Below are 19,244 nucleotides of genomic sequence, written 5' to 3' on the forward strand. Positions count from 1 at the left end.
ATACAGGGCTTAGGAAGTGAGAATGTCCCCAGAATCACTCCCTGCCAAACCCCTGCCATCCTGCCCCAAGCTAACCAACAGAGACAGTTTCGTGTATTGGTATCCAGATTTTCCTTATGCAAATTCTAATTTATACACTCATTAATATTCATTGAAATGAAATAATATGCTTACTGCTCTGCAATTTGTTCTTTTCAATCGACAATAACTTTTAGCAGTCTTTTCCATGCTAATACATACAGATTACTCTTTTTTAAATGTTTTTATTATATTAAGGTGAAATTCACATAATGTAAAATTAACCATTTTAAAGTGAACAATTGAGCAACATTTAAGTACATTCAGAATTTTGTGCAACCATCACCTGTATCTGGTGACTGCGCTCTTTTTAATGTCTGTATAGGGTTTTACTGCATGGATGTACTATAATTTAAGTGGCCGGGCTTTTTAGCTTTTTCCAATTTTACCCTATTCCGAGAAATGTTGCAATACTTGTATGTACATTTTTGCACATTTGTGGAAATATTATGATAAGACAACTTCCCAGAAGAGAAATGTCAAGGTTAAAAGTTAAGCCAACTTCAAATCTTGACACATTTGGAAAAATTCCTTCCAAAATGACAACACCAGTATCTGTTAAGGAGCAGCTCCCTTATAAGTGACAATAGTGGACTCCTGGGGGCTTCTTTCTGTCCCCTCTTCCCATGTCTCTTATGTCTCAGGTCCAGCTTGTGAGTACTGAGCTTACTTTTTCTGGTTTGGAATGTCTCAGGTCCCCTAGAGCTGCAGTGACAGAGCACTACAAGCCGGGCGACTTCCAACAACAGAAAGGTGCTCTCTCACAGTGCCGGAAGCCGGCAGTCCGAAGTCAAGGCATCAGAGGGCCGTGCTCCCTCCGAAGTGGTCTAGGAAAAATCCTTTCTCTGTCTTCCCACCCTTCTGATGGCTCCCTGCAGTCCTCAGAATTCCTTGGCTTGTGGCAACGTAACTCCCATCTCCACTTCCAGCTTCACATGGCCTTCTTCCCTGTGTGGTGTCTGTGTATCTCTCCTCTTCTTGCAAGGACACTAGTCATTGTATTTAGGGCCCACCCTAATCCAGGATGACCTCATCTTAGCTGATTACATCTGCAGAGACCCTATTTCCATATAAGGTCATGTTCTGAGGGACACTTTTCAATCACTGTAGGATCATTAGGTAAATCTGGAATATTAAGGACTTAAAATAGAAAACAACTGATAGCATTATTCTATTTAGGTTAACAACAGGCAGTTTAAAGCCTTAAGAGTAGATTAAAAATCTTAGAGAATTCTATATTCTACTCCCAGGTTAATGCAGGTTAGTATCTTCATTCAAATTTGATGTGTTCCTAAAGGCTTCTACAAAAGTCAACTGTGCAAAAAATGAACAATAGTAGACTTATATATTAAGTCCAAAAAATATTCTAGAATCCCTATTTATACTTTGCCATTTAAACATTACAAGAAAGAAAGAAGAAACAAAGAAAAGGAAGAAAGATTAAATGGAATTTTCAATGATGTATTTCTAGTACTTTGTACATTTCTTATTTTTGTTCTTTTCCAAACCAAATGAAAGTAAGTCAACCAGCTTAAATTCAATAAATGTCTGATTGAAGCTTAAGATTTGCTACTTGCAATTTATTTATGATTTACATCTTCATCTTAACTTCTTTAATTTTAAAAGCATGCTCTTATAACTACTTTCAGCACTTTCTCTTTTTTTTTGTCTTCACTAACTTTTGTGAACAAGGAGATTAAAATATAATTTAAAATTTGAAATATTCTCTATAGAGCACAAGCACTGCTACGCAGAGAAAGGCAATGATGCACACGGGAATTGTCTGTTGACAGAGATTGTTGTACAGCCTGGAAGAGCAGTCTATCAGGAAATTTATGAAAGTTCAGATTCAGTGTAGAAAGAAAGGATGTAGTGTGGAAACATAATGTCACTTCATTTCTCAGTGAAATTCTGTTTCTCTGACTGTGGTATATGTGACAAGTTTTAAAAACCAAGTTGCAGATCTCAAAGTGTCAAACGAATAATAAGCAATACCAGACTCATTCAATTCCATTAATGTGTGTATTAGTCAGGATAGGTAAAATCATGCTGCAGGAACAAACAGCTCCTAAAATCTTAGTAGCAAGACGTAATAAATATTTACTCACTCATACTGCATTGTCCATCAGGGATCACCACTGAGCTCTGTTCCAGGACTCAGACTGGTGAAGCAGCTGCTATGTAGAACATTGCCCAGACCCATGGCAAAGAGAAAGGGCATTCTAGAGGCTCTTGTACTACCAAACATGTCACATGTCACTTCTGCTCACAACTCATCATGGTCCAGACCAGTCAATGGCTCACCCAACCCCAAGGGAGTCAGGAAACCAGAAATATTTAGCAAGTAATACCAATATCCATTACGTTGTGTGTGCATGGTGGGGGAGGAGGGCGTGTCTTGTATTTGCATGCATTTATCCATGTAATCCCCTAAGGTATTTTCTGTTCCTTTCGCCAATAGGAATAGGGACCCAGTCCCAGAAATGACCACTCCTGAGAAACTGTACTCCAGCGTCATGCAGACTCTGCAGCATCTAAACTCCCACCTGCCCAACGGCAGCCACGTTATTTTATACGGCTTACCAGATGGAACCTTTCTCTGGGATAATTTGCACAACAGATATCATCCTCTCGGTATCAGTTTGACGATGTTTTTTTACTCTTTAATAATGTTAATGTATTCGTAGCTCAAATATATGTAGTTCAAACGGTATAGGTTTACACCTAAAGTGCCACCAGAACAGATGAAGGGAAGAGTGCCGAGATCTAAAGGTCAGGGTCCAAAGGTGGGCAGAACTGAATCCAAAGTCAGAAAGGGCAGATGTAGTTAGTAAAGAATTAGGACAAATTGAAAGATAAGAGTTTAAATCAGGAAATTCATTCGTTGAAGGTGAAATCTAGAATGAGCCGCTGAATCAGTGCAGACAAGAGAGACAGAAAGGGGACAAACAGGAGTCAAAGGGAAGGATTTCTGCAAACCTCGGTGGTGAGTGCCCCCTGATGGCCAGGAGTCTAATGAATTCTGTGCACTCAAGGCCAGTTAGAATTCTGTAAAACAGGGTCCTCCAGCAGACTTGCTCCCTGCTTCTACACTCTCTCGGAGTCCTTAGCTCTGAAATGCTTTAAAGTTCCAAGAAACTTCTAACAGCATCTCTAGCATTCCAAATGCTTTACAAACATTGTGAAAGTAGTAGTAATTTACCTTAGGAAGTTCTGCCATGCTGATCCCTAAAGCAATTCTGTGAGATAAGTGTTTCCATTAATCCCATTTTATAGATGAAAAAACTAAGGCTCAGAGAGGTTGAGTGGCTTGCCAAATGTTGCACAGCTTAGTGTATATGTAAGCTGGGTGTAGCAGGGCTCTCTTTCCATGTTTCAGGGGAGAATGTCCTTTCAAAAAATTTGTATTATATGCCAGGTGCTGTTCTAGACACTGTGTAACCATCAGTGAACTTAATAATCAAAAATCCTTGCCAACCTAGGCTTATATTCCAGTTGGAGTAAGACTCAATAGTCAGAGGCTGATAAGTGTTACTAGAGAAAATTAAGCAGGGAAGGGGGATGGAGAGGGCTGGCCTCAGGTCTACCTGATAGATATCTACAAGGAGAGGCCTGGGTACCCTCCCCTCCACCCCAGATCCACAGCGCCTGTGCCAGTCTCTCATGGAAAGGGCCTGCCCCTTCCCTGGTACTGTCACAGCCACTCCTGTAGACTGTCCCAAGCTACAGTGCGCTGGAGGTCCAGGCAGTTCCTTATGTGTCAGTTGCACAGTTCAGAGGGGGCTTCAGTGCCTTAGCTGCCCCCTTAGGGGGTGGGGGCGGAGAGTTTCCCTCGCATATATAACATCCCTTTGTCTTCTCAATCCCCTCTTGTTCTATCCTGCAGTCCTTTTTAAGGCGACTCCCTACCACCTCCCTCAGAAAGTTCACTTCTCCCCACATAAGAAAAGAGCAGAGACCCTTTTCACCAGCTCTCAGAGGACTCTGGTCCCTTCATTGCGGCCCCGTCACTGGGAGATGATGGTAGATATCCACACTCCAGGTTCCCCACCGCCAAGACTGAAGTCATTTTCCTCTTCAGTTACGAAATGTGCCACAAATGATTGTATTGTCCAAGAAAACACTGTCCAGCCTCTCATGAGGAACACAGTTCCTCCTGTTCATATGCTTTGACGCCCTTTAGAAATGATAACGTAGTTGCGTGGAGAATTTGGACTCCATTCTAGGCTGCCTTGGACACATGAAGGACAACCACTCAGACTGAGAATGTCTCTTTGAGCCACTGGGGGTGAAAATTCCAGTTTCCCCTAGGAGATGTTTGCAGATACCTACATTATCTCCCCTGCTAAGAAATGCTGGGGGAAGGGACGTTGTGGGCAACAGAGATGTGCTCCCAGTTTAGTCCATCACACCAGTAGGGACTTGACTTTGGGTTTTCTGACTTCAAATCCCATTCTCTTTCCATGAACTGTGGTTAGACTGCCTCCATAAATTCTCTCAGATATGTGACAGAGTTCACTGGTCTCAACCACAGTATGTAAAAACGACTCCATGCAATTTGGAAAAGAGCAAGGGAAAGAAAAAAGACGATTGATTGGAGGACTCATAGATCCCTCTGGTGGATTCTGTAGGCTAGTGGTTCTCAGCCAGGAGCAACCCACCCACCTGGAGAGGGGGCGCTACTAGCATATAGCGGGTAGAACCCAGGAATGTTCCTAAACATCTTTCAGTGCACAGGACAGCCCCAGACAGCCCAGAACGTCAATAGTGCTAAGGTTGAAAAAAACTCTTCTCCAGGCTTTGCCTGATCTCCAGATGGCCTCTCTCCAGCAGCTAATCTGGACTGGCATTTCACAGCACAAAAGGAGAAGGTGGAACAAGTTTGTTCTATATTAACAACCCTAGTTTTGGGGGGAAAATCCAATTAGGGAAAAGCTGAAACCACCTAAAATTTGTTTAATGTTTTTAAGCTATTATTCATATCCTAAATTATCTCTGCTGCCTGGTTGCCATGGGAAATAAATTCTAAATTCCTCCATCAGGGTCTGTCCTTCCTCGACAGACTGCGGAAGTAGGTGGGGTTTACCCAGCTTCTTCATTCCCCCTCTGGCAGGCTCATAGCTCACATGTGATGAGAAACTTGAACAGGGGCTACTGTCCTCCCGTTGTCTTCGTTCCCACCAGACACAAAGCAGCAGTGAAGCAGGTGATGCTGGGCCAGCCTCAAAGCTTGGTTGCTCTGCCCAGGTTAGGGTGGATCTCATCTTTTTTTTACTATTATTTATTGCAGTATAGTCAGTTACAATGTGTCAGTTTCTGGTGTACAGCATAATGTCCCAGTCATGTATATATGTACATACATTTGTTTTCATATTCTTTTTCATTAATGGTTATTGGGTCTCATCTTAATCAAAAGTCAGACACCCCAGTCTGCTTCCCAGGGCACTGTGCTAAGGGTGGTACAAGCAAATAAAGGGGGTTTTCCATGTATTTCTGCCTTTCAGCCAAGAAACATGATGATGACAATCTGTAGACTTGATTTTAGCCACCCCTTAGGGATTAAGAAAGAGGTCAGGGAGCAGAAGGGGTAGGGGGAGAAGCCCTGGGTCAGTGATACATTCTCTGCTGCCTCAGTAGGACAGGTGAGAATTCAGCCTGACCATTCAGGAAAGAGACGGTTAGATGCCACGGCATCAGATGAGCAGGTAGTGGAGGCTGAAAGCCAGAATGGGGGTCTCACTGACTCCCGCCAAGGAGAAAGGAGCAGAGGATCCCTGTTAGCATCATTCCTCCTGGCCTTGTTTGTGAGTCAAGACCTAGTCACTGCCTGGCTGCCAAGGGCTGTTACGGCCCCACTATCTCCACCAGCAATTTAAAGCCCTGGCAAGAATGTTTTGTCTTTTTGAGGAATTACTAGAAAGTAAGTCTCCCATGATACGATTCTACTTATATAGATCTTTTGAGAAAGGTTAAGCTTGACCAGAGAGGCGTCCACTCAGACACAGTCTGTGAGGAAGGCAATCTTTCCATTAAGATGTCTGAGATACCTCTTACGTGCTTTGGAGGTAAAGATGATACTAAGATGAAGTCCTTGTCCTCTCAGGAGAGGGAAAAGCCAACTGCACTAGGGAAAATATTGTATAGATCCTGACAGTGAAATTACTAAAGGCCGATGACACTTGTACAAGCCCCCATAGGCATTCAGGGAGCAATCCGAAGGGTTAGCCTGTGAGCAAGAAATCTGGGATCACTGGCCACAAATAAGCCTGCAGCTGGCCCTCCTGAAGGGCCTCGGCCACAAAGTATCAACAGTAACTTCATTTTGTCCCAGTTACTCTTCAACTTGAAACCTAATGTGTTTTAAAATACCTTGCAGTATACCTTCCACTTTATTGCTGGCCTCCTCCCTGTCTAGATTAATGTGATTTTACCAAGGTTTAATGCACTCAGATGATACTTCATGGAGTTGTGGTGATCTTTGCTGGTACTAAGCTTTTATGGTACCTGAAATTTCAGTTATGGTCCCAGCATTAAATAAATGCCGAAGATTTTGCCCTAAAGAACTTAAAAATGACTGAGACACAAGCTGCTACCACGTAGCGCACGCGCGCGCGCACACACACACACACACACCTTTTCCTCAGCCCTGATCATTCCTGGCCACCATGGGACAGTCCTCCTGCCCCCTGTCCTGGGCATTCGTGACCGCCTTTCTTCACCAGATTCTCTTTCTCACCAGGGAGTTGCAGGCAGCACCTCTTTGCATGTAGGTACAGTATGTAGGTAGGATCAGTCTTTATACCAGGGCTCCTCAGTATGCAAAAATACCATTAAAGTAACAGGCATAAAAAGTCATACATAAAAAGAAGGAGTTAATGACTAATTGGCAGTTCTAATCAGTGGAGAAAACGTAAGGAACTGTGTCCCCTCTTCCCCGTCCTTCAACCATAAGCCCATCACCCGCACTCCCAACCAACCTTCCGCGTGACCAGCCCTGAGTCACTCTAACCTTTAACAGGCAGAAATACCAAAGATAAGGGAAACCAACCCAAACACCTTTCCCAGTTATCTTCTAACTGCAGCTAACGCACCCTTATCCTGTCCATAGACCTGCCTACTCACCTAAGAATGTTTCCTCTATCAAACTGGTCCAATTAGAGTCAGTGCCAGAATACCAAGGAGATGGAGAGGAAAGGACAGGTCAGGAGAAGGTCCAGGAGGAGGATATGCTTTGTGGTCCCATCCTAAGGTGTGCTGGGACTTCAGCAGTAGGACAGCAGGAAGAGGGGAGTGAGCCGAGATGGAACAAGGCTCTGGTGGGACTGGCTCCCAAGGGGGAGCCAGCAGTTGAGTACTCAGCATCCAGAAGGGGGCTAAACTCCTGTCCCGCTGGATATCAGAGCAGTGCAGTCTGGCAGGTGGGGAGGGGGAGGGTACAGGAGTGTTACTCATGGTCAGGCATGAGGTGCCACCTCCCTCAGGTTGAAGAGACTTCAGCCGCTGGGAGGAGGAAAGAGAGAGAGGCCACTGGGTGAGAGTCACAGCCAAGCAGGGGGTCAGGGCCCCAGCCAACCTACCTAAGATTTATTACAAGGCCCCAGTCATAACAAAGAAACAAGATGGTGGGGGAAAGGTGGCGGCTCTGGGGCTGTGCCAGCAGGGGGCACGTGTCAAGTCATCTGGGGACCATTGAGGGTGAAAAGCGCAGACTGGAGGTGTCAGTCACTGCAGCTGGGCTGAGCTGAGACAGGCAGGGACACATACAGAAAGGAGGCAAATTACAAACACACACACACACACCAAAAAAGAGGGAAAGCAGCCTCGGTGGTGGGAAGCAGTATCTTGGAGAAAGATGGGGGCTCAGGGCTCCATGTGGAGCCCATAAAATGAAAGTGAAGAAAGAAGCCAGTGGCTTGGGATTCATCTAACCTGGGAAAATGCAGACACTTAGGGAGCACAGAAAAGGCCCAGCATGTCACTGTGACTTTAATGGCGATAATAAGCCTGTGGTTTTCCAATCCTGGGATTCACTCACCTACACAGAGAGGTAATATATTTTTCCTCCATGACAAGAAAATTGAATCTATCTTTCAGTCTAACTGATCTGAGGTCTAAGTGAAAAATAAGACTGTGTGCTATCACCTTCAATCTTTCTCCTCGCTCCGAGGTAGGCCCTATTATTTTCCTTTATTTTTTCGAGCGTGAGAGAAGTGTTAATGGACGAGACATCCATCACTTGCGCCAGAGATTTCCGAGAGCCTGGATTTTGTGCCACAGCATGAGAGTTGAATTGCCTCTCGGGGTGGACATGCTGGAAGGGACGGGGCAGGGTGGGGGTGGGGGGAGGTGAGTAGAGAGAATAAATAACTCCTGCAGATTCGGGGTCTGCACTTGGTGTTAGGCAAGGCTCTGGATGGACTCGCATTCGTGCTTACAACCTTTATTTTTATGTACCTCTTTAATCTGCACCAAAAATGAAACCTCTCTACTCATTAGGGCTCAAATAAGATAACTGCTGGGCCATGCAGGGATATAATGTGCTAGCCTCCCCAAGCAGTTGGGGAGACCTTCCCTTCATCAAACTGCGTGGCAGTGTGTGGCCAGACCTTCAGAAACTCCAATATCCTGGCAGGCCCTCAGCATAGCATAATTGGGTCAGACTTGAGTGTTTCATAAACATAGGAGGGTTTGGTCAACTATCACCTTTGAAGTCTCCCTGGGTCCCACGAGGACTTGGCGTTTATACCATTGCAAAGAGAAAGTCCCTACTCTTCAAGGTCCTTTGTTAGTGGTGTTCTGGTCCCTCCACCTGGGGTCCGGATAAGGTCGGGCCCCTCACACCCTGCCAGAGCTCATGCCAAGAGCTCAAGATGGGAACAAACTCCTTACGGCCCCTCCTCAACTCGGAGTCTGAATTTCTAGAGGGGCTCAGAAAGAAGGAAAGCACAGGCATCTCAAAAGCCACGCTATTGCAAACCAGGGTAGGTCCCCGGAGGCGCCAGCCTTGTGCAAGGGAGGCAGGCCCACCCTCCAGGGTCCCAGTTGGCTGTTACATCTGAGTGCCTGCAACATGTCAGACCTCTCTGTTTTCCAGGCCAGCTCAATCAGGACGTGACCTACGCGCATTTCTACTCCTTCCTCAACTGTCTCCAGGTGAGCTCACACTGACTTGTTCCAAGGCCACATCCCCAACGCCCGGCGCTGTTACTCTGTAATCGAAGTGTTTTCCTGCTCCCAGGTCAGCCCTTGCCACGGCTGGATGTCTTCCAACAAGACGCTCCGGACTCTCACTTCAGAGGTAGGACTGTCGCAGGCCCTTTGATACCATCTTTGATGGTCTGTGTTTACTGCAGTGTTTTCGGTGGAGATGGGATTTTGGCAGGGCGATGGCCTCCAAGCTGGTGAATTAAAAAATCAAACTCCCGGATGTTTGAGGAGCCAGGAGAACGTGGGTCTCCCTCCTTCTGCCTCATCCTGGGTCTGTTGTTATTACCGTGTCTCTCAGTCACTGTCTCTGTGTGTGCCTGTCTCTCCTAAACGAATACATGCATGTACACACACACACACACACACACACACAACACCTTTGAAAGCTGGTCCATCATGTTTGTAGAGGCAGAGAGAAGTGAGCAAGGTTAGCCCTACATATGGCTGGAGTTTTCCCAAGGTAAGAGGACCAGGTGCCCCAGAGGCCTCCTCTCTTCTCTGAGAAAACCCACTGTTCCCCACATTTATTTCATGGATAGTAAATAATCTCTTTGTAAGGAATTTATTGTCTTTTTTATAAATATAAATATATTTCAATTAAAAAAACTTGGAGATTGTAAAAAAGCACAAAAAACAGTAACAAAAATCACTCAAAAAATCCATCATCCAAAGTTAATATGTGTGTGTCCAATATCTTACAAACACTTTTGGGTTTCTGCCTACCTAGTATCATACTATACATACTGTTTGCTGCCTTCTGATGTTCATAATTATTCCTCCACATCATAATTTTTTAATCATTTTAGAGTAGACAGCATATGAACGTACCATGATTTATTTCATCCCTTGGTGTTGGACATACGGGTTGATTCCATTTTCCACTATGATAAGTAGCATTGTGATGAACCTTTGTATATATGAAGATGAATGTATTTGTGTACCATGTCTATATCCTCAAGACAAATTCCTAGAAAATTATTAGGTCAAAGAATACACTGTGTGTAAAGATTTGATCTATATCACCAAATTGCTCTTGAGAAAGGTTAAACAAATTGACATTCTCAGTTGCATGTCCCATGGCAATTTTCTTTATTATCATGACTGTTCATCTTTTCTTTGCAATCCCATCAGGAGAAAGTGGTATCTTGTTACTGTAATTTGCACTGATTTGGATCCTAATGAATTTTAACAGTTTTGTATGTTCGTTGGCCACTTGTGCATGAACAGAATTTCATATGCAGAGCTGCTCTCTGGGGATGGCTTGCAGTGGGGGTGAGGACTATTGATTTCTTTGTTCTGCCTGAATTGTCTCCCTCAAGCCTAAGTCTTGGTTTCATGAGATTCTCCGTTTCCTTTGTATTCAGAGAGCAGAACAACTCTCTGCTACGCTGAAAAAAATTGCAACCAGCAAGAAATTTATGAACTTCAATCTTTTCTACGTGGATTTTGACTTCCAAGAAAGTAAGTTTTGCTTGGTTTATGTATTGGCACAAGACAAAAGCAGCGGCTGCCGTTTAGAGCCTGCCTGGGCAAGGCGTTTATTTACAAGCCAGCAGGCAGTAGATTGGGCAGGGTGGCTTCTGCCCATTCGGACACATTAATAGCTCTGAGTATTGCAAAAAGATAAAGTGTGAGACTCTTTCTGGAAAGGTAGAAGCTCAGCATCACCTCCTTATTTCACCATTATTTTAGAATCCTTGAAGACACAGAGCCAGTGGCCAGTTGGAAACAGCTTTGGGCTGGGAGCCAACAGGTCAATGGAATCACCTAACTTAACTCTTGACAGTTCAGCAATGCCCCGCTTACAGACGGGCTAAAGATGAATGTGACAGGAATGAAGGAAAAGGCAGTGTCTCTCCTACTGGGCACTGGATTACCTGAGGACTCAAAACAATGCAGATTCCCAGACCCCACAGATGAGGAAGCTAATCAGAGTTGCAGAGGGAGGGACTTCAGCTGCCCGTGGCAAAGTGGACCACCCATATCCCAGCTTTCTGGAAAGAACATTACTGTTTCTTTCCCAGCATTCTGTCCAAACATTGGGATCACGAATGAGTGGCCATAAGGAAGCAGACATGATTACTGGAGCTACTGATCTATCCTTTACATCTTGACTCTGAAAAATTATTATCTATTGATTTTAATCCTTTCAGTCCCATTTTCATTGCTAAGCACTAATGTTATAAGAGAAAAGCCTCTGTTGATTGACTGCCAGCTGAGACGATGCTAATGAAAAGCTTTACAATGTATGCAAAGGATGGATGATTTCTCGTACAGTTTATCATCTCTGTCTCCCCACCACAACTCCCCCAGCCCCATCATCTGGGATGAAGCAGATGGCCATCATGAATTATCACACATTACATTAGCTGACATGTTTCTCATTGTAGAGTCTAGTACTTCAATTCTGAACATCTTTTCAACAAGACTGATCGCCCTTAACTAGATTTCCTGCCTAGGTGATACATACTTCTCTCATGGGGAGAGACATTTTGATAAATAACCTCTCATTAAAATGCAGAGTTAAAGCCTCATTAATGAATTCCTGGTATAAACAACTGCACCACCAAGTGTTCTTTGATCATCATCAACCTTGAATATAGATAAAGTTATTAAAAATATAATAATGCCTAACATTCACTTGAGACTTTTTCATTTTCCACAGACATCTCTAGCTCTGCCATTTATTATCTTTGGGATTGTTGACAATTCCCTAAACTCTCCTTTCCAGACTTGGAAATGGGGTCACCACGTCTATATAACAAGTCTTTGTGATGACTGTATGAAATCATGTGTCATCTTCCTGATGCCACACCTGGTACATAGCCAGCACCAGGAAAGAGCACCATTCCCTCACACCCTTGCTACTCAACACATGGTTCAGAATGAGCAGCATCCAGACACCTGGACACTAGTTATAAATACAGAAGCCCAGGCCCCACTCCTAATTAGGACCTACCTAATCAGAATCTGCATCTGTACATAATTTACAGATAATCCATATGAATGTTAAAATTTAATAAATAGGGCTCCTATTATGTGCCAAGATTAAGACTTTTTAGTCACTTATTCATCAGATTTTTACTAAGCACTACTATGTGCTGTGTAGGTGCTAGGAATATCGTTAACAAAACAGAGGAGTCCTTCTCCTCGTGAAAGATATAGGGGGAAAAGCTTTATCCCTGAACCAGTACTGGTCAGTAGTCCACATGCTTGGAAGCAGAGGTTCCTCAGCCCATTCTGGTCCTCACAGCAATAAATGTAGTAAAAAAGCAAAAAGTTTAGTTGAACTGAACTGAACATTCTGCATCAACATGGCAGTAGGCCACCTTACTGAGAAACCTACTAGATATTTCTCATCTGGCAGTTCTCATCAACAGTTCAAGGAATTTTCTGAGATTTTGTAATTTCCTGACATTTATTAAAAATACATGTGAGGATCCAATTTTGGTTCAGGGCCTTCTTCACCTCCATATGAAGTTTGTCTCCACTAGTGGTGAATGGACACAGTGGGAGAGAGAGTGGAGGCAGAGGAAGTGGTGCCCTGCGATCTGATACAGCATCATGCTTTTAATGTCTACATACCACCACGTCCACTTCTGAAAGAGCTGGGATTTTTATCTAATTATCAGGAATTGTGAGAAGGGCTTGCCTTACACCTGGTGTTAGACAACTGCAAAGGGAATTCTCACCTTGAGATTTTAGTGCCTTCCAGAGCAGGCAGAGGGAGCATCGACTCCCACACCCATCTCCATGGGTCACCTCCCACACCTGAGTAGCTCACCGTCCTGGAAATCTGGTCTACCTCACGTAGGTAAGAGGCAATTATACAAAAAGCCCAGCATTTACAACCAGGTAGACCTATGTTCCTATCCCAACTCAGACACAGAATAGCTAATAACCTCAAGCAAATTAACCATTCAGATGTTGCTTCCTTTTGTAGAAGGTAGTAATAACTAAACCCTGGGGACTGTGTAAGGGCTGAGACAACACTTGTAACATAGAAAGGACTCCAGTACCTGTTAGCAGACATCCTCCCACCTCCCACGTCATCCGTGTATGTAAAGCACCCACTGCATTCTTCCAGGGCTTACGACAGATGGATAATAGATGTTTATTCTCCTTCAGTGTCTAGCCCCTCTCCCATCACCAGTCATGCCTCTGGATCTCTTTGAGTTGCTCAGAGGTGGCTATGGTAGAAATGCATCTCATTATCACACTGCCCCCTTTCATCAGAAATAAAAACCCTATAGAGTCACTTATTAAGTCTGGAGTCTTAGTAGTCACACGAAAATCCCTGCTCTCATTTCTGTACTGTAGTTGAGCAGACGATTGCATCACAAGTATTTTTCATATGAAATTTACAATTTTACACCCTGTGACAGAGCAATTACAGTTGAGGGTCCCTGTCCCTTGAGGGCAGACACGAGACCTATCTGTTCTCCACTCTGATAGCCTCAGCCCAGCACCGAAAGATGAGATGACTGCTCATCCCCCAAAGGCTTTTTTTTTTTGTCTCTTGCTGACTCATCCTCTAACTGGTTATGGACTAAATAGAGGCAGCAGTTTTTCCTCTCTTCGGGAAATGACAGCTTGAGCAGGTGATGTCCTTTTTCTTCATCTGTACCACACCTCCCAGACAGAGGAAGGAAAATGCCACTTGGCTGACAAGTCCATTTTTTCCACTGACACTTTAAATATATCACCAGCTGCCCTCAGTTTCTCAGACAACTCAATTGGCATAAACCTGGTTCTTAGTTCCCCCCATGTGTATGTTTGTGAGAACAACCAGTGACTTCAGGGTGCTGACCGGAGTTCAGATTTCTCTTTTAAAATATTTATTAATGTTATTGTTCATCAAGGAGCTACCAAGGGTTCTATGAACCTTCTCCTTCTATTGCATCTCTGAAGAACTGGTCATTAGCAGAGTTTCTTCGACTTTACAAATAAAGAAAATATATTATATTTTGAACCCCAAGAGATCATTCAGGATCATCCAAGAACTTTAATTCAGGTTTTCCAGAGAACAAATAGGAATTCTTTTACCTACTTTTAATCATGGTCTCAGGTAGGAATGAAACTGATCAACTTACCATGCTACCCTGCTTGGACCTCCCACTCTAAAGTCAATCAGGGAAGAAACAGAAACCACTGTCTGGTATTGTATTTATTTTTAGAAAGCAAAATTTCACCCTGAGATAAACAAATTAAAAAGGGTCACTCTGTCTAGCACTGGTCATAATACAGGTAAAACCTTAAACTCTTGCCTGTGAGTTACTGACTCTTCCTGCAAGTGTTATAATACTGATGTCTGCAGATATTCAATGACTGGTAACCCTCACAGACACAATAATCACGTGATAAAATGATGTTTTCCACTGTAAATAGACTGACTGCAGCCTTGATAAGCATTGATATGTTTTTTAATACTTATTGGATTATTTTATATGATAAGCCAGCTCTTTTAAAGGCTGGACTCCCTGTAGTGTCCACTAACATCGGGGAGGGGAGCAGGAACATGTTTCCTGGCAGGGAGGACTGTGTTACCCCTGACATGGTTTCGATCACTGGAGTATGGTGACAGTAGAACATGGACTGCTCCCACTGGCCCCACCCCCACCCAGGGTATGCCCCTGCTCCCTTGTAAAACTTGGCAACTAAATATCCCTTTACTTTATGCTTTTGTTCCTCAGTTTTCTTATCATAGTCCCTACATTGTGAGATTGTTCAGGCCTCTAAAGGGAGTAGAAGGAATGACCATCCCTTCTCATGTTGAAAAACAGTCATTAATTCTGATGACTGAATTATGTCCATTTGTTCCATGAAGTATGTAATATCTGTCACCACCTCTCCTTTCTTTAAGAGCTGTAGTTTTTTGGTTTTTTTTTTTTTTGGTTTTTTTTTTTTTAGTTTGGTAGTTAGCACATAAAATTTAAATCAAAGCAGAAACAGCCTAGGCTAACTTTAAGCCTCGGTGCCAGCACTGAATCACACTACAGGAAGCATGGGTGTAAGGAAGTCTGGCCTTTTTAATATGGAGCTCCTAGCAAACGTTTCTCTCCAGGAATACTATCTTGGCTTAAACTGTTTTCTTTATGGGCTCCAATTTGCTTTCCACTGTGGATTTTCCAGACCTCCAGATCACTATAATTCCTTTCTGAATGTTCTCTTGGCCAGTGAAGGCACACTGTTTAGATTCACTTTGTGACTCAATCTTCTCTGCAAAGGTGAAGAGTCAGAAAGTGTTGTGAGGAACTTCCTGCTTCCACTGGGTCAGAGCATGTGTGGGTGGTCCAGGCCCACAGCTTGCTGTCTGTCTCTTTAATACAACCTTCCTGTCTTACTCATCCAGCTCTTCACAGCTTTTCAGCAGGCCTCCTGAGGTCTCGACTGGGTTAGATTTCCATTGTCTTTTTAACATGGTCTGGGAATTTCTTAACATCCGATTGAGATTTTCTTTCGTTCTTTCTTTTCTTTCTCTTTTCAACATTTGTATAACGTAAGGTAAAACCAAACTGAAAATAAGGGGAGAAGCAGAAAGGGCTGAAAAGTTCATAGAAAGCTTGGGTGAAGTAAAGGGACACAAGTAGAATGGAGGTGAGGTCATTTTTGAAGCCACAGAGGGGACAGGGACTCTCACCTGGGCTGGGCCTTTCCACATCATTGCTGATTTTTGTATTGCAAACCCTGTGGGACTGCAAGGCAGAGATGAGACACATCATACAAAAGAACAAAAAGCACTGAGGGGGCTCAGTAGGGGTGACACTGACTCTCTATTTGAAGAAACTTCTGAATGCTCAATTCTCCATTACGGGTAATTGGTGGGGTGTTCAGATTGGAAGTGGCTCAGATAGAGAATCAGCATAAAGTCAGAAAGTAAAAATGCCAGATCCCCCCTAAAAGAGTCTACTCCTCCAGCCAAGGGGGAGAAGGAACAGCCTGATCTAAGCCTGGAGGGACACCTGGCAGGTGAGCCAGGATGAGCAGGGCTGGCTGGGAGCATGACACACTCAGGAGGGCAGTCTGGGACCCACAGATGCTTCAAGTGTCAGGTCCCGGGGGGGAAGGCGGAGCAGCCAGAATTGAACTTGAATCAGCAAATCTGATCCCAAGGTCACACCCAAATAATGGAAGAGCCAGGCAAACTGAAGCTAGGGCCAGACAAGCTTCCCCAGGGCTCTGCATTTTACAGGGTATGGATGGCCAAGGGTAGGATCCACTGGGGAAGTGTGGGCATGGGCTGCACTGCGGGTGGCAGGTTGCAGATTTTTCCCTCTGGAGGCTCTCTAGGGATTTGATATTTCCTTGAGGAGTTCTTATTGACTGTATTGTGTTACAATGTGGAGTTCATTGTGCTCTTGCCTTGGGGCAACTGACATTCCTGGTCTCTCACCCCTAGTGAAGGACAGTTTTATTGCTGTTCATCACTTGGGGGCTCATAATGTTTTCCCCGTAGCCATACTCACCCTAAATGCAATGTTGAGATTACTTTACATAATTCTATTTCTGACAAACTATGTGGATTTTAATGCCGATTGCTGGACATATGCAGGCAGTGTCTGGAAATGGCAGCCCATGAAAAGAGATGTTAACAAAATGTTTAATTTTCTCCTCCTGCTCCTGAAATTCTGTGCCCCTGGCCACTGAGAAATGAGATGGACTTACATCGATGTTGACTATCTTAGAGCTCACCCTTCCCCCACTGCCCTCCTCACTATACAAATTGATGCAACAGTCTCACACATTTTTCTTCATGAGTTAGGAAAAGGATGCAATGGAAAGACCATTTCTGTTCAGAAAGCCCCCAGCCTGAGATAATGACTCAGAGGCAGCCATGGCTGGGTGAGCATCTGCCTGGAAGGAGCCTTTTTCACAGTCCTTGCTCTTGGTTGTTGACCACTGCTTGTGGAAGTGTCTCTAACCATGTGTGTGCGCACGCGTGCATGCACACTTGTGTGTCCTGCAGTCACGGAGGAGTGGCGGAAGAGAGGCGGCCAGCCCTGGCAGCTCATCGAACCCGTTGATGGATTCCATCCCAATGAGGTAAGTGCAGTCACACGATGGTTGCTGAAGGCTATCGGTTACATTATTTTTTAATATAATTATGCATCCATGCATCCATTTTTATCCTATTTTATTCCAGAAAGCATTTGAGGTGATGTACACACATGTATAAGGTAGAAGATTAGTAAGTGTAAGTTATATTAGATTCAAAGGATAAAAATATAAATAAAACAGTAAATAATAAAGTGAAAATCAGAGTAAAAAGAAAATAAGGTAGAAATGATACCTGGCTTCTTGACTTAATGTCTACAGTTTATAAGAGGTGTCCCAGGACGTCCTGAGAAACTGCCACTAAGAGCCTATGAAATCAGCTCCATGATTTCTAAGGGGTGATGCAAAGAGGGACATAAGTCAGAGCCTTCAGAAAGTAAAAAATAAATAAAGTACTCCAAAAAACAAAACAAAACAAAAAACACACAAGCGGGGAGGGTACAGCTCAGTGGTAGAGTGCATGCCTAGCATACACGAGGTCCTGGGTTCAATCCCCAGAACCTCCATTAAAAATAATAAATAAATAAACCTATTTACCCACCCCTCCAAAAATAAAAAATAAAAAAAAAAACCACACAAGGATTCCTGGAAGTGAGGACTGTGAGAATTTCTTCTGTGGATCCTTCTAGAAAAGAAGGAGAACTGTATGAGGGGAACACAGTGTCCTTAGCAATATCCTGCAGTATGAGCTGTTTCTCATTGAGGATTCGAAGGGACGATTCTGGAAAGTAGTTCTACTCTGGCCTCTTCACAGGCAAGGGGGGCTGGAGGTGGGGCTCTGTCTCCTCCTGCCCTCACCCTGTCCGTGATCCTGGCTTCAGCCAGGGAAGCTCCACTTTTACCTGTTCTACATACTGGACTTGCTCTTGATATTTTATATAAAAAATAGAAAAAGAAGTGGGAGAGTGGTTCTGCCACTTCTAACATTTTGAGAGCCCATCCTCTGCAGGAGGGATGGGCCACTCACCCACAGGCAGTCCTGCACAGCTGCGGTCTTTCTGACGCAGCTTCTGTGGCACTGACAAGGGTCCAAACGCGAGAAGCGCTCCTGGTCGCCTTGCTCTCCGGGGCCAGCCAGGCCACAGGAGGGCAGATCATCCCCTCAGAAGCCTGCAGGGAACCACAGACCTCCTCCCCTCCGAGCTCTGAGCCCAGTGAGTATCCGTGGGCAGGGATAAGAACTGTCTTAAAGAGGAAGAGCCCCACTCCATCAACAGGGGGATGGACAGACAGTGGGGTCCCACAAATGCTGGGAAAATGTTCAAGTGAGCACGAAATGCCCAGCTTACTGTTTTAAATAACCACAGCCCCCAAAATCTAAGGAATGCATCTCAGAATATCTGACTTCCCTGTGTATCACTTAGATGGCTTGATCCAAGAGAATTACTGGCTAGAAGCTGGTTAAATATTATAGTGTGCCCCACTCACACTAAAAAAATGACATCTTTGGTTTTAAAATAGTTAACGTGGAAACCTTCTTTCTGGCAGTAATTAGGTAGTGATTTTGTTGTTCTGTGTTCACCACAGACTTTTATCCTTCTGGTTCTAGAGAGAATGGGGATAAGAGATGATGGTCAGGGAGGGAGTAATCGAGGAACATATGAAAAAGAAGAGGGTTAGGACAGCTTTATTTTAGCCCTTGGGACATACCTGTCTGATCTATCAAAAGACTATTCTGTCCTTGACTCTTAAAATGATACCAGGGTTCAAAGTCTGTCAAATTGGGGCTCTATTTTGCACTCGAACAGCTTTGCCAAATAACGGACTGTTGAGAACAAGAGTCAAAAGCTGAAAATGGCTGTGTGCTGTCCGTAATCTTACGTTATTCCTGAGAGATTCGCTCACATGCTGGGAGTGGGTGGCACAGTGCAACAGTGGCAGAGCCACATCTAACATGGGTGACA

At 44.1% G+C, this 19,244-nt stretch overlaps 1 protein-coding gene across 1 annotated transcript in view; it reads left to right on the forward strand.

Moving 5' to 3' along the window:
* The window catches only part of AOAH (acyloxyacyl hydrolase), a 155,339-nt gene that overhangs the window by 129,320 nt on the left and 6,775 nt on the right, over nt 1-19,244 (forward strand). Inside the window, exons 17-21 of the mRNA XM_072964672.1 lie at nt 2,540-2,712; nt 9,173-9,231; nt 9,317-9,376; nt 10,650-10,746; nt 17,252-17,328. Of these exons, the coding sequence (XP_072820773.1) occupies nt 2,540-2,712; nt 9,173-9,231; nt 9,317-9,376; nt 10,650-10,746; nt 17,252-17,328 (466 nt within the window). The remainder of the gene's footprint in view (nt 1-2,539; nt 2,713-9,172; nt 9,232-9,316; nt 9,377-10,649; nt 10,747-17,251; nt 17,329-19,244) is intronic.

This window comes from Vicugna pacos, chromosome 7 (genome assembly GCF_048564905.1).
Source record: "Vicugna pacos chromosome 7, VicPac4, whole genome shotgun sequence".
Classification (NCBI taxonomy): Eukaryota; Metazoa; Chordata; class Mammalia; order Artiodactyla; family Camelidae; genus Vicugna; species Vicugna pacos.